Raw genomic sequence first — 15,829 nt, forward strand, 5'->3', positions numbered from 1 at the left:
TGGTTTTTACATAGGTGACTCCAAGATCTTAACAAGGCTGGTCACTGATTTAATATGAGAACAACAAGGATGGGCAATCATTCCCCGGATCATATAACCAAGAGTTTAGCTTCTGGAGCATAAATGAGAGCTACTTACTGGTTTGGGATTGACTTCAGTAGAGATGAGTTTTAAAAGGCAGTTTAGGAGTCTCTGCTTGTGAAAGGTGGTACATGTAGGAACAGCACTTGGTTCGGATGTTTGCTCCCTAGCATCCTGGGTTTCTGGCTCCAGGACAGCCAGCCAGTCGTACTCCAGCTGCAGCTTGTTCGGCTTGCCCATCATGAGGTAGACTTCTGCCAGCGTAAGGCTCTCAGAAGTTCGTAGACTCCATCCTTCTTCTCTAACCTGTTGAGAGAGCCTGCTCGGGTCATCCTTGAGAGACTTTGAACTAGATTGTCCCTGAGGTGGAGGTGGAAATGAGGAGCTCAGCTTCTCTTGAGAATCCTCCATTACCGCATCTGTTATCTCCTTGGTACAAGCATCAAGCTGTAGACTGGGGCCATGGCTAGCCTGAGTTTCATATCTGGACGGGCCACTGCTGGGTGAAGCCACACTGCCTCTTGGCAGCTGTGCTGAATAGGCATCAGATGTCTCTGTGCTCCCACTTGGAAAAGCCACAGGAGAAGTATTACCAGCTGCTGGAGTAGAGTCTTTTCCATGCAGTTTGTCTGTGCAAAAACATTTCTCTGGGACGATCAAGTCCTGACAGGACTTCATGTACCGCGGGAACGGATCAAGCAGAGAGAGCTCCTCCACATCAGGGATCTTCCTGCAAGCACAAGCTGTGCTGCATGATGGTAGTACAGTTGCTTGGTCACCGGCCAGGGCCTCCCTGCCCTCCACACAGAAGGTCACTGAGCTCAGCTTTTCATGGTTCCCTCCTGGATCTTGAAGTCCAGAAGGTGGTTTGTTGAGAGAATTAGTGATGCCAAGATTTGAGGCTGTTCCTTCCACCAGACCAATCTCTGGGGAACCATCTTCAGTGCTTGCAGAAACGTCAGCTGTGGGCTGAGAGGTTCTGCTTGATTCTGTAGTGCTCTCTGCCCTTCCAACACTCTTACCACCTTCTGTTCCCCGTGTGTATTTCAGCTGTCCCCTAGCTGTCCCCTGACCACTCTGTATGCCTAAGATTTGTGCGGGGGGTAGTAAGTGAGAGTCTTTTGTGTTCTGTTTGCATTTGCCAGTTTCCTGCCAATGCACTGTGCAGAAAGCCTTGGAGTGGACCACTCTGGCTACCCCAGGCAGAGGGGTGAGTGTACAATTCTCTCCTGGAAAAAGATGGAGCATCACTTTCTCCTCTGAGAGGCTGCCTCTTGTTTCTGAGTCTCTGGTGTCTTGAAGCTGCCGTTCCTCTAGTGTTTTACGCTAAAAAAGATGCGTCAAAGAATACAACTACCATCTGTCCCTTCAAAAGAAGCACCTGGTAGCCTATTTTGCAAATAAAAAAAATACATAGCTGATCAGGGATATGTTCTCTACTCAGCATAGATATGAATGCTCTGTGATCTTTGGAAATTAAGTCCTTCTGTGTTGATACGGGCTATCCTGAAGACTCACTAGAAGCAGCAAACTAAATCTCTGTTCCAAGCAAAATTACTGATCTCTGGTTCATGCTCCACTGCAATTTAAAAAAAAGTCACTGCATAGCAAAACAGACTCTCCTTTCTGTACAGCAGCCTCTATTTTACATGTTTTGACATCTTTCTAAGTGTCGAGTGCTACGCTGCCACTTCGTCCAGGCTCACAAATTAAAAAGAAAAGCCCAAAAGCTTGAATAAAAGGACTAAGAACAGGATGGAGCATACTTGTTCACAGGAGAACATAATGGCTGATATCTCACAAATCCTTCTACTGCATGGGTCAAAACACTCCGTAATGTGTCGTAAGGCTTGGACCGCATGTAGATAATACATACTAGGCAACAGCAGCTATGTGAACAACAAACTTAAGCCTTGTTGTGGTAGGGCTACATAAAGCAAATGGAAAGCTCAAAAAGCTGAAACTGTAAACAAAATAGCTAATTACTATCAAAGCTTCTACAATGCAGTCATCCATCTACGATGAAATGGATTCAGGTAACTGTTTACAGAAATGAAATAAAGGCAGGGAGCTTCATTATTACTAACTAGCTTTTCAGGGATTGTGGCAGAGAAAAGTTTAAGTAGAAGTGAAATGCTTGGGGTTTCCCGCTAATGGCTCCCTCACATTAGTGATGCTGAGTATTAAACATGGTCTGGTAAATACGCTAGGTAGATTTACATTTTTGACACAAAATTGCTCCCAGGACACAGCATGCAGAACAGACTAAGCAGGAAAAGGATACGATGCGCACTTCGTGGAGAGCCCACTTCTGCTTCAGGAACTCAATGAGGCTGGAGACCTTCCGATGCAACTCTACTATCATCCTGTATGCAAAATATACAAAGCAAAGGAACAGAGGAAAATGTCAGCAGAAGCTCAAATCACAGCTGCAGCACTAGAATGGGAATCAAGGCAGAAACTGGCATTCTGTAACTATCCACTCCCAATCTCAAAACAAAAGGATGAACTTTATCTGGCAATGCTAAAATGTAGATAACTCACAACTGTGAAATATCTCAAAGGCCTAAATATTTGCTTTTTGCCCTCAATGTATTTTACAAAAAAACCCTCTAATGCTAAAAATCCTCATTCTCCTCTCTGCACAGTATTTGGTCATCATATGGAACTGCTCTATTTGAAAGAACAATCAGCATCAGAAAGGTCTACTGTTTTCTGCTCTGAGTTCTGGACTAGGTATAAGTACTAAAATGAACAGCCAGTGATAACACTGGAACAACAGCATCAACTACATTTTGTGGGAAGGAGGTTAATCTATAAATACCTTCCTTTCGGCTAATATCACTGTGTTGCAGTTGACATGTTCAGAGTTTTGGTGCAGGCTCCTCTGACCACTGTTTTACTTCCCTTCCCTGTGTCTTAAGGTGCATTCAATGTAAACTTTAGTAGAACTAGTGCTGCAAATAAATGTTTTACTTGCCCCCTCTGCTCTGACAACTGTGTGTAAATGACACAAAGTGTATCACTCTCCAACTTCAGCAGCTCCTTTAAGTATTCAAATGAAAAGGTATAAAGAATAATGGTAATCTAATTTTCAAGTTTGAGATCCCATGATCTGCAAGAATCACATACTCTGGTTGGACGAAGCCTTCAGAGTAAGTACATTTAGGCAAACTGCTTTATCATTCAGATATGTACTGCCTGGTTGGCAGACAGAATCCTGAAGAGAGAGAAGATGCTCAAATGCTGCCCATATATTTCCCTACTCCATGCTAAGCACCACAATTAGCTCATTATTACCTAAGCCGTGGATTCTGGGCAAGACTCTGCACTCGAGCCCATGCGTGATTATTTCGTGGCTGCAACTCCACGGGGACCTTGAGAGGAAGACGCACTGGCTTCTGGTCCTCTTCATCACTAACGCCTGAAGGGAAATGAAGCAAAAAGGGCATGGGTCAAAGTAAGGATAACTCTGTCAGGCAGAAAGCTGTATACTCAATTAGATGAAGAAAAACATCACAGATATGGGCATCATCCAAAGACAACTTAGGCAACTCAGTTTCACCAGCGGAGCCTACTTCCTTAGATTACCTCCTCTTCCCATATATTAATGTTTTTCCTTGGAAACCGCAGTGGTATTGGAGCTTCTAGTTGAGTGTCTGGAAACTTTATACAAATATAATATTTCATATCTTTAAACTGCAGTTATGCTACTTACTGAAAGAAAAAGAGATCATACATAGCTGAACTGGAGAAGGTAAAAAAGTCTAAAAAGCTCAATGCTAAACAACATACTGCTGCTTATTCATTGGCACAAGGAAGAAGACAGCATAATCTTAACATACATTAAAAGCACAAAGTGGCAAAGCAAAAGTGATCTTGTCTGATGCAGCTGTTCCCTTTGCAACTTAGCTAATGTCATATTCCAAGATTTAGCGAGCTGGGTGAGGCTTAAATTTACTGGGACCACACAAGCAAACAGGATAAAAAGACAATAGGGACGTATCTGTGCCCAAATCAAATGTGAAATGGCACTAATTGCCCTGCCAGTGATATACGTCTCAAAACAGGCCTATTCTCTCTCATATTTTTCCAACCATCTGCTAAAACTCTTTCACATTCCAGTGCCTCTTACATACCATCTGGATCACAGAGTTTCTTCAAAGCCCTGCACATTGGAGCTTTGATACGAAGGTTTCTCCCTTTGTAGCGAACAGTCGTGGCCCTAAATATATTGAAAAAGAAATATTTATAGGCATGATGTACAAAAGTTCGTGAATACATACATATTAGTGACACAAAGTCAGATATAATCAAGTCTATAGGAATGAACAAAAATATATAAGGGGTTGCAGCGCCCATTCAGAAGGGTATTTAAAACCTTCAGTCTCTTCTATCATCTTACTTTTCATTGTAGAGACACTACCCTTGTAACCCTCCTCTTTCAAACTTCCATGAAGCACTGTGTCCAGGGCTATCCACTGAGGGAGGGATCATGTTATATAAAGAAGTCCAGAATTGTGTTAGTTCTGTTGAAGAGACCTCAGAGACAGCTTCTTCCTAAAAGACAACTGCTTTTGCTTTATTCTTCTCCTTCTCCTTCTACTCCTAATACTTCACTATGAAAAAAAAAACAGTCTTAAGTTTTTTTATAAAGGGTCTTCCATTTTGGAATACCTATGCCACATTTGTTGCAGAAGTGAAGTCTAACTGCTTGTCCAGGAATCAGAGCAAAATAAACGTTCACAGTACAATTTCATTGGCTTTTAGCTTCGATACCATATTAACAGCTATAAAGATCCTTAAAATCAAGACTCCATTTTATGTTTTGCAAACATTAGAACCAGTTAATTTTTTCACTCAGATGGCCTTGTTTTCTTGTTAGAGGTTTAAAAGGCAGGTATTGACACCAACAAAAGCTACTAATAGCAATATTTACGTTTATTACCTCAACCAGTGAGGATCAGCTACCATAGAAGCAGCAGGGTTAAAAACAAATCTCTGCAAGTAGAAGGAAAGAAATAATGGAGGATGTTCCTACAAGAGGATCTGATTTTTTCTATGTTGGAAGGAAGACATCATTAGGCAGAAAGGGTTACTGGTCTACACCGCTGAGAGGGAAAGCTGCAAAGGGGCAGCAGGAAGTAAAGCCAGATCTGTGGAGTTGAAGAGGTAGCAGCTCAGGAGTTTGAATTATTAAGCTATGAACTTCTACACATTAAGAATCTCCCAGGGCTAGAAGGACAGTTTTCCAGATTCGGCACTGAGCTATCAAAAACCAAGGGAATACACTGAATGGACTCTGATACAGAGGAGGTGATGACTTACTCCTGAAAAGAGCAGAAAGGTCTCAAGTGCTATAAAGAAACTAGCAACACTGCTGTTTAAGAGAAAAACAAACACAAGAAAAACTCCCAAGAGCTACTTGCCTAGTTCTAAACAGTTCTTCCTATCTTCACATCTGCTACAGCAGACAATAATGCCATCTTAGCCCTTAAATGGGAAGCTTAATACCCTCTTGCCATAATGTTACTGAAGTATCTTGACTGCAGGTATGATTTATCAGAAAGTCAGCATTCTTTAGAAAATAAATCTCCTGAAACCAGGTTTAATCACATGCAGCTAACACTTTTTTTTTTTTTTTAAATAAACCAAGTTTCAATACAAATGAAGACAGGACCAGTATGATCACTCCACCCTCACTCAAGTCAAGTTAGCTAGTACTGCAAAACAGAAAGACAGGAAACTCAAATTCTGCTGTGCTAAAATTTAGCTGGTGAATGTTTGAAAAACTGCAGACCTTCCCTCCTGGTTCTGAATCTCTAGGTGCAGAACCTCCACTTTTTATCATGAGGACAAACTTTGGTCTTGAGCAATCAGAAATGGGTGCATAGTGCAAAAGTGACTGGTGCTGTACCTGGTAGAAAAATGGAAGGATTTGGCAGAAAAGAAAGAATATGCAGTGGATAAAAACTCCAGATACCTATTACCTTTCTCTGTCCAGTGGTTATTATTGTTTTCCCCAAAACAGCAAAATCTCAGACTTCCAATGTCAAACCTCCTGTTACGGTATCAAAGAGCTCTGTTCCCACCATTAATGCTGTTCATGATACTAAGTCATTTTATAAAGCTCATGTTGAGATGACAGGATGCAAGAATGCATAAGACTGCTAGAAAACAGAGAGTCTGGGAAAGCCAAAGAATGGCTGTAGGGAATATAACGTTGCTGCACTAACAAGCTGAAACAGTTATCTTTCTTGTTCTTGCAAGCAGTTAATGCAATCAAAACCACTGTAATAATTTCCTTTCTTAGTGAAGACATGCCTAGATGTTCCCTCCTCTTACTCTAGGAGAAAACACAGTTTCACAATGGTCTTGTACAAAATCCACTAAAGCCAGTGGAAAGTAATGCAATTAACTTAATGCACCTTGAAACAGGTCCCTAAATTGCAGATCTACGGCACTATCAACTGTACCTGGGCACTGAGGGCAGTGCCACACACTTCTTTTGACTACTTGTACTAGCTGAAACTGTTCCTGCACCTTGATTTTAGTTAAAGCAGCACTTTTTCATCAAATGTGCCCTTGAAGTAGCCTCATACAAACAAAGAGTCGTAACAGTATTACTATTTCAACTTTAATAGTGTAAGGGCATAAGTGAGGCAAGGTTTGTGGGAAGAAGCATTATTTTTTCTTAGACTAACTCATTTACTATATAGTCCAGACAGGCTGCTTTCTTCACAGGACTTGAAGGTGACCTAAGGAAGAATGTGAATGCTTGAAAGGCTATTTCATCCACCTGTATCTACTGACCCAATAAAACACATTTTCTATCCCTATAAACTTCACTTCAGATAAATAGGAAGACATTCATGTTAAAATTTTACATCATACAAGGGATAGTCTACCTCACCTACACAAATGTGTAATTGTTTAACAGCAACTTCAAGCTAAAGACTGCAGCTAAGGGTTGAAAAATACGTATCAAGAACCTTAATACACCACTGTAATTTTTCAAAATGTTAGAACATCAGAACACGCAAATGTTAAGATTATGCTAAATTAAACATGAAAAAAAATGCATTTTCCAGAACCATTCATTCAACAGACTGGAAAAACAATTTATCTGTTTAACCTTTTACTTAGGAGATGCAGTATGTAACTGATTCAAGAAAAAGAAGGGAAAAGAAATGTATTCCTCTTCAATTTTCATATTCTTCTTTAAAAACCTAACTAATTGGTCATAAAGCATTTATGACAGTTGAGGCAGGCTACCTGCCAGTCGTTCCTCATTGATTTGCCTACCACCTGCTCCACTGCGTCTTGGGCTGCAGGTACCCAGCATCAGCTACCACTGCATAGCAGCTTGCAAAGAACAACCCATCAGCATTGTAAGCTCCTAGCTGCATTTGTATCCGTGCCTAAAAGGCACAGAGAGAAAACTAGGCAAAAAAAACAGAAAAGGAATGTGAAGAATACAAATATATTGCAGAAAAGATGTTAAAAAAAATCCAGAAGGACAGAAAAAGTGATGGAGGAAGAAAGACAAATGCAAAACTGCTGATAGCCCTAAAACTGGAGCAGCAACAAACTTGAGTACTGAATAAGAATAGCAGTTCAGAACTGAGCATCAAAATATGCTCTTCAATAAATGAACACAGAACATGCATGAATTTATATTAAAAACCTCATGTACAAAGTCACCAGTTTCTTGGTCCTGTCACTACAGCACTCTTCGGCTACGGCAATCAATATTTTTATTTTCATTGTAGCCTAGAATCTACGGTATTAGAAGAAGTAGCACCTCAGCTCTCTAGATTTAGGTATTCTGCTTGGAAAGTCAGGAATAACTCCCCTAACTCCTGTTTTCATAACGTGTGATGGCTTTAAAGCAATCTAAGGAGAGTCTGATAATAAAGTTATTCTACCTTTAAACTAGTATAAAAGTTGATATCTTTGAATACTGTAGTTTCCTAATTGAAACACATGGCATAAGAAAGCGGCTAAGGAATAGTTTTATTACTTTAAAAGAAAAACAAGGTAAAAATGAATAAAAGGACAGCCTGCGACAGAGCTAGTCTTAGCTTACAATACTGATCTAGCTAACCTCTTACATAGGTCCTGGATCTGTCCAAATGAAGAAAATGGTAAACATTAAAAAAACACTACCGTACCAAATATGCATTAAGAACCGCTAGTTCAGCTTGACACCGACAGCACTTTCCCTGACTGAAACAGAGCTTTTTAGTAATATAATGAATTGCTATTTTATTATCAAGACTTTTAGGGAGCAGCAAATTCCCACAATGGCATGACGAATGCCTTTACTAGGAAATCAAAGGCAACGAAGGATCACTCCCCCTCCACACAAAGCGCACCCAGGAACTGAAACAGGCAGACCAATACCCGTTAAGACATCTGCCTTTAACGCTCTTAAAAAAAAAAACCAAAAACTTGTGTTACAAAGATCATCTCAAGTTGGGGGAGCAAAAAAACAAAATAAATGCTAACAGACACTGAGCAGCAATGTGTTATAACAGCTGCATATTTACGGTATTTCTTTTATTTTGTATTTCTCTATTTTTTAACACTCATCCAGGAGTGCTAAAGATTTACAAACATATCCAGAGAATACATAAATTTCCCCAAGTGTATTTTTTAATTTTTTAATTAAATGTAAAGATTTTTACAAAACCTAAGTTTAATAAAAATGTTTCACTCCCGAAAGTGGAACAAAAAAACCTTCGGTCTAAGTCTATTTAGATGTGTTTCTGAACAGTTCTGGTGTACTGCCACGAAGCTTGCTTTCTTATTATATATCCTAATCACATAATCCAGGAACATATCATTGCTGTAATAAAAACTAGTAACAGAGGACTGGGCAGAAAGTGATTCAGATTCCCCATAATTTCTAACTGTGCTTTGTTCCGTAATTGTCCTGCTTAGTAATTCTAAAAACTTCTTTAAGCAGCTCGTGTGGATTGGTGTTGACATGAGCATGCTGAATTACTTGGACCACTAAGGAAGCTGACAGAGCAATTCTTACCTTCCCCTAGGATTTACAAATACCTATACTTTGATCTATTTCCTAAAAGACCACTGATTCATGTAACAACAGTACCAAAGGCTACAGACTAGCCTGATTTTAAATGCTTCTGAAATTTTTAAGACAATACAGACAATCATAGCACTGAATGGTCTTAGCTTCAATAAGCAAACAGGGACATTTCACACAAAGATTTGCCGTTATTTGAAATAGTTCATTAAGTCTTCAAGCACTATTAACTACCTGTGGCCTCGGTTATCAGCTCAACCAGGAAGATTTTCAGGATAACTTTGCTACAAGCATCTCACAGGGTCATTTGGCTTTGATAAACCGCACCGTTATTGTAGAAATTCAGGATTCCAGGGTCTATATTCACTCTGCCAATAAACTGCCATGTGGCTCCTCAACCTCAGCCTCTCCTGACCCTTCTTACTGGTCAAATGAGACTAACATTTATCTACTTCAGGAAAACATCCGAATTAAGTAGTATGAGTAATAATGATAGGGATTCAATTTCACTCAAGACTTCAACATAGTGACAAACCTTACGAAGTGTAGTGCACTCTGAGAGGAAAAGAAGGAAAATCAGATTTAAAAGAAATGTGTTAGGAACAGAAGAAAAAGAACTGCTTACACATAGATAGAGCTCTCACAGAGATCTAACACCACTGAACAAATCGAAAAGAGAAAATTTAATCTAATGGAATATATGCAATGTGTTTGCTTGTGGAAGTATGGGCTGCCCATCTCCCTGCACATGCATGGGATTAATCCACATAGTGTAAACAGCTAGGTGTTAATAGAGATAAAAATTTAAACATTGTCTCCCTGCACAGTTTGCTCTTGTAAGAATGAGAACGTTTCCCAGCAAATAGGTAAGAGGTGCAGGAGAGAAAACAAAGTAAAGACATGTCTTTCACCTGGTAGACAAACAGCCTATGCAAGAGCAACTTTTTTCTGAACTGCCTGAGAAGAATGTTAATATTTGTGTACACTGTAGTTTTTGTAAAAGAAAAAAAAGTATTAATATTTTCAAATGTAAAGACCCCTGATTTCAAAACTACTACAAGATTGACTTTTATAGAATAAGTACCTAGACTTTATAGAAATCATTAGCCATCAGTTTCAACCACTTGAATTAGAAGAACTAAGGTCTTAATCATGAGAAATGTTGTAGATAAGAAGTCCTTCGAACAGCAAGTACTACACTGATGCTTTAGTTTGCCAAGTGATCAGTCTCATTTACTATGGCTTAGTCTATTTGGGTGACGCAAGCACTAGAAAGGCTCCCCAGTACAACCCAGAGAGGCCAGAATGACTGCCTCTATCCTGAACTCGGGAAATGCTCAGGAAATTAACTTCTTAGGGGAAAAAAAGCTTGGCCCAGGCTTTAAAACAAAAACAAAACCCAGGGATATCCCTGATAACTCCAATTAAAAAAAAAAATGTTTTAAGTATCATTTTGTTATATGAAAAACTTACTGAACGGGATGATGAGGAAAAAGATTTTCTTATTATACACAACCCAAACCAAATGATAATTTCTGCTCTAATTTCAAATTTCATAGTTATTAGAAGAATGAACAAGTGATTTCATAAACAATCAGATTCAAAGTGCAGCTCACAGGAGAGGGAAGGTTAATAAATTATAAGGTACTCATTTGGAAAGCTCAGGCTGTGAGCAATAAAAAGGCACAACACCAAGTATCTATTTTACGCACAAATATTTCAGGTATTCCCTCATTTCTAATAGTAGGACAACTTCTAACCACTTCTGTATTCTAAAGGACACTGCCAAGCAGGACTGAATCCCCCAAACCCGTAATTCTTTCTGGAAGTGAAAGAGACTATTCATCCTTAAAGTAAAGTAGATACAGAAGTGACTGGAGGGCTGAGGTCCAAGGTATACTGGAAGTGCTGTTTGAGGTCTGAAAGTCAGGGCTGGTGAGCACTGTGTATGGCAGAAGTGTATGGAGAAGAACTACATTCCCTATATTCAGTCAACTTGTTTTTAGTGCCATAACTTCGATAAAGAATTCTCATTTCAAGACTTTCTTAAACTTCACCCATCATTTGCTTACCAGTAACAATTAGTGGCTTCATAGAAAAGGAGGAGAAAAAACATATATGAAACAAACTAAGCACGCCAAATCAAACTGAAGCTCTAAGGAAGTGCGAGATGCCTTCTAGACTTTGGATGACCGATTTAACAACCAACAGTTCAAGAACTGCGTTGCTGAACAACCCAATTCCACAAATTTCAGGAAGAAGTTCATACTTACCCAGCCTGAATGAGTTCATTGAGTTTAGCTGCATTCTTGTCATCCATACCTTTCCATGAAAAGGGATAACACAGCGAATTAGGATTTAAGTTACATAGTCACGACCACTTGCATTCTGTTCAGTTTTCAAAACTATTATATTTTATTCTCATGAAGGATTAATGGGCATAAATGGCCTACAACATAAACTTCCTGAAAATACCGTTTTCACAAGGTGTAAGCTTTACACATTCCTTGCCACAGAAATTACATACTACTCAGACTAAATGACCAAAGTTTGTAAATACTGCAGAAATCTTGGGTTGCTGAGTATTAATCTGACACTGCAGTATTAAAAAAAAGCTTCCCGATCTCCATACTCAATCTCGGTTGCTAAGGCAGCAGAGCATAATGAAAGAGCATCAAGCCCTCACAGGTCTGGATGCAGTTTAAAAAAAGCACATATAACCAACACTTTCTATGCACTACACTTCACAGTTTTAAAGGCAGTTAATTACTGTAACTTGATTTATATTTTTTATGATAGCAAAGTCCAGACCTATTTACAGAACAATTAACCTCTCTCTGGCAATGCTGGAAGTATTTCTGACACACTTCTATTCCTCACTTGTTCTACAGAAGTCATCTCAATTTTTGGGAAGCTGGGCCTGGGTGAATATCACAAAAAAAATAAAAAAAATAAAAAAATAAAGAGAGAAAGAAACTACTTTCATCAGCCACAGAGCAGACCTCTCATAATCTGGGTGTAGACACTTGCTGCTCTGGTCCATTTGGTCTTGAGGAAGAGACTAGAATTTTCTAAGTGACAGTGGGTAAAAATACGTAACCGACTGCCAAAGTTATATAAAGAGACAGAAGCACAGAGCATGCATGCATTGCCATGGTGACTGTGTGAAACCTTATTCCCAGTCAGAGCCAAGGAGGGTCTGTTGATGCTTTTTAAACAAGATGAGGAGAAAGGGAAGAAACACTAATACTGTCTCCTATTGACAGTGCAATCTGTCTTGCCTCTGCACCTTTGTCATGAAACAATTCAAAATTGCTTCTCCAATGAATAGACAGAACAAAGTCAGTGCAAAACATCCATGACAGTCTGATTCATGAGACGTTACAATAAAATCCCAGGTGAGGAAATAATCTAGCAAAAAGTTTCCCAACGTATCATAATTCCATTAGGAATTGTACGTGTCCACTCATTAAGGCTTTCTTGTTTTTTTACTTTGCAACTAACACAACTTTACAAAAAAGTGAAAACGTCTGGATGATTAGTTCCCATGTCTCACAAATAAAGCAACACTTGTAGAACATACACTACTTATGATATGGCGCTGGCTCTATCTTGGGGACAAATGAAAAAAAAAACCCACACAGAAAGGAAGGTAGACGCACATGGACTAGAGCATACAAGTGCAAGCTCCTCTGCCATTGTGCCAACCTAGCCACATCAGAGCTCTTTCTAGTCTGGAAGCAATAAAGGCCATGTGAATATGGTACTGAGCCTAAACTCGGGTACCTTGCTAATGCACCTACCTAACTTCCAGCATAGAGGAGAGCATGGGTAGGGCACATACTCATTGATCTAAGCTTGTCCTTATGGACCAAACCAGTCTCTGGGGTTAACAAGGTTAGAACGCATCTTGCTTGACTGGTGAAGTTGTTATTTCCGATTATGGTTTGTAATGCTTCAGGATTCCTTGTTATGTAATGATTTAGAGCCTGATTTGTAGAAAGGCATCATCCCAGATTTTGATTGGGTAGGCAAAAATAATTGTGGGTGCAAATAATATCACTTACACATTTAATTGCTTCGTTTTCAAGAATAATAAAACAGACATATCTAAACTGCATATATATTCACCTGTCATCTGTGGGCATTAAATGTGCTGCTTTCCGCAGATAGTAAAAGCTAAAGAAATCTGTCAAAGACAAAGGCATGCAATAGACTAAGAAGGTCTTAAAAAAATAAAAACACATTTCATGAAATTCTATACCATAGATATGCACAACAGAATACAATGAACAAATATCCTGAATGACACAAAAGTGAAACTATTCTAGACATGGCCAACTTCAACGGTAGGCACTTCTGATTCTACCATATAAAAATAATTTTCAGTCATCAGGAAATTCATACTCACATCCCCCAATCTTTTTCCTTAGTTCCCCATAGCAGATTAAGCCATAAAGCTCCAGGGAGGATTTTTTCAGCCCTTGCGAAAACACTGAAAAGCAGAAGCGGTGTTAGTGAGATGACATAATCCACATTGTAGGTGCTCATTTGAACACTGCAAACAAAATAATCTTCAATGAAAGGATAAAATGATTCACATTTTCAATGATGAGGCAAACACTGAAGGTAAGACTAAGTTCTATTTCAAGAAACACTATAATGAGAGGGGTTCACTGATTTCCTGTTGGTGACTTAAATTTCTGGGAAAGGCAACATTTTTTTAGACAACAAAAAAAACCCAAAGCAGCTTTCACAGAATTTAAACAAATACAGTTCAATATGCAAAATAAAAGTTACTTCAGTTGTTATATCAATTCTAATATCACTTAACTGTCTATAATTTCTAAAGGAAACATATTGATGCCCCCAAGAAAATACATACAAAACTATTTTTTATATGAAAATTCACAAGTAGGTCTGAATTTTTCCAGAGACAGAAATGTACCTTGAAGATTTTACACAAATTCCAAATTCTAAATTTTTATATAAAAATTGCAAACATTTTATTCAGCTTTAGTTTTTCTCCTTTCATATCAACATATATCATGTGGACATTATTATTTCTAATATATTTATAGCAGCATTGAAAAATCTTGTGGTTTATAAATCTGACAAAAATATTTATTCTCAACTATTCATTAAGAATTCAGTGCTCTTTGACTTGTAAACACCCTTAATCTCAAAATTCAGGCACATATATTTTTACCAATACTAAAACTAATCAAAGCACTGCACTAATTCTTAAATTTCTACATCCAATGAGATTAGATTTAGATACAGAATTCTACTTTATTCAGACAGCAGATGAAGTATGTCCATGACAACTTTTTTTTAAAATATCCTACACAAACCAATTTCTTCCAACGCTATGTTTGCTGTGACATTTATTTTTAAATAAAATACTAATGGCTTGTTTCATCTCAAAGTGCCATCTTGTTTTGAAAAAAACTCAAAAATACACCTTAAACTTTAAAGGTATTTTAAATGCCTAAGTCCTCCTTCAGATAACCTTAAACTTTAAAAGTGTTTTAGACATGTAAGTCATCCTTAGACTTACACATCTTAGTTAACCTAATCCTATGAACTGTATTCTACATTATCTTTGCATTTCTTTCACTTTTCCTAGAAGTATGTGATAATATACCTTACAGGTCATTAGCACTTGAAGTCATACCCATTTCTCATGAATGAGTTATTTTTAACAAGACAGGCTACAGCCACAAATTGACGGGATGAATTTACTGTCCAGAATTTTGCTGAAGATAAAAGAATTGTTTGAATACTAAAGAATTCCACCACCATGCAACTACCATAATAATTTATATAACTTAGAGCATATCATCAGAAGGATAGGAAGGCCCTGGAGATCTTTACCTGATCAACATGCTAACAGGAGAACTGACATTCTTCATAATATCTTGACAGAGTCAAAAGAACTAGAATTTAGTAATATCTGTTCACTCTGCAATAGATTGCCTTTAACCTGCTATTCAGATTAGGCTAGAAATTAACTTGAAACCTCACTTCAAATACACCCTGAATATGGTGTATTTGATAAAAATCAAATATCAAAGATCATACATTATCATTATTGTTACAAAACACCACTAAAAGTTCATATGACTACCCAATTTCCTTTTCGTTCAACAAGATGCGGAAGAAGGAGGGAAAAATGGGAAGAGAAGAATTCAGCAGTCTGGGATTCCTGAGTTGCTGAATCAATGACACAATTTCAGGTTTATTTAAAGTGTAAATAAATATTTCAGCCATGTACTCTTGGCTCAGACCTTCCCTCAAGGTAGTAAAAAGTAAGGCCGGGGTCAATTTGCTTGATGATGTCAAGTGTGACTAACATTTAGGTAGCTGTCCTCAAAGCTGTGTTCCTGAGAATGGAAAAACATTTCTTTAAACCTGTTTTTTCCATAAGATTAACAGTTGGAGGAGCATTTATTATGGTGTGGTGAACTGATATAGAAGCAATGATACTACTACCACTATTTTTTTGAGAAGTATTTTTCAAAAAAGATGAATCTTGGTATGGTCACACTGAGGAAAATGCAATGCGTTCACACATACCTTAGTGCTGCTCAATATTTATTTTCTCATCTTCACCATTCCTAGCTTCTAGAATGGCACTAGAAAGTCTAGCCCTCACAGGACTGAGCTCTACACTGAGCCCACTTCATTGCA

The 15,829-nt window shown here is 38.4% G+C and overlaps 1 protein-coding gene across 8 annotated transcripts in view; it reads right to left on the minus strand.

The window, feature by feature from the left end:
- CRAMP1 (cramped chromatin regulator homolog 1) overlaps positions 1–15,829 on the minus strand; it is a 51,796-nt gene that overhangs the window by 20,591 nt on the left and 15,376 nt on the right. For all 8 annotated transcript variants that reach the window (XM_026071601.1, XM_026071596.1, XM_026071603.1 and 5 more), the window contains 6 exons: positions 13,548–13,631; positions 11,410–11,458; positions 4,221–4,306; positions 3,382–3,505; positions 2,366–2,447; positions 139–1,407 (listed from right to left, as the gene is read on the minus strand). In XM_026071601.1, coding sequence (XP_025927386.1) covers positions 139–1,407; positions 2,366–2,447; positions 3,382–3,505; positions 4,221–4,306; positions 11,410–11,458; positions 13,548–13,631 — 1,694 coding nt within the window. The remainder of the gene's footprint in view (positions 1–138; positions 1,408–2,365; positions 2,448–3,381; positions 3,506–4,220; positions 4,307–11,409; positions 11,459–13,547; positions 13,632–15,829) is intronic.

Source organism: Apteryx rowi, unplaced genomic scaffold, assembly GCF_003343035.1.
Source record: "Apteryx rowi isolate R43461 unplaced genomic scaffold, aptRow1 scaffold_329, whole genome shotgun sequence".
NCBI lineage: Eukaryota > Metazoa > Chordata > Aves > Apterygiformes > Apterygidae > Apteryx > Apteryx rowi.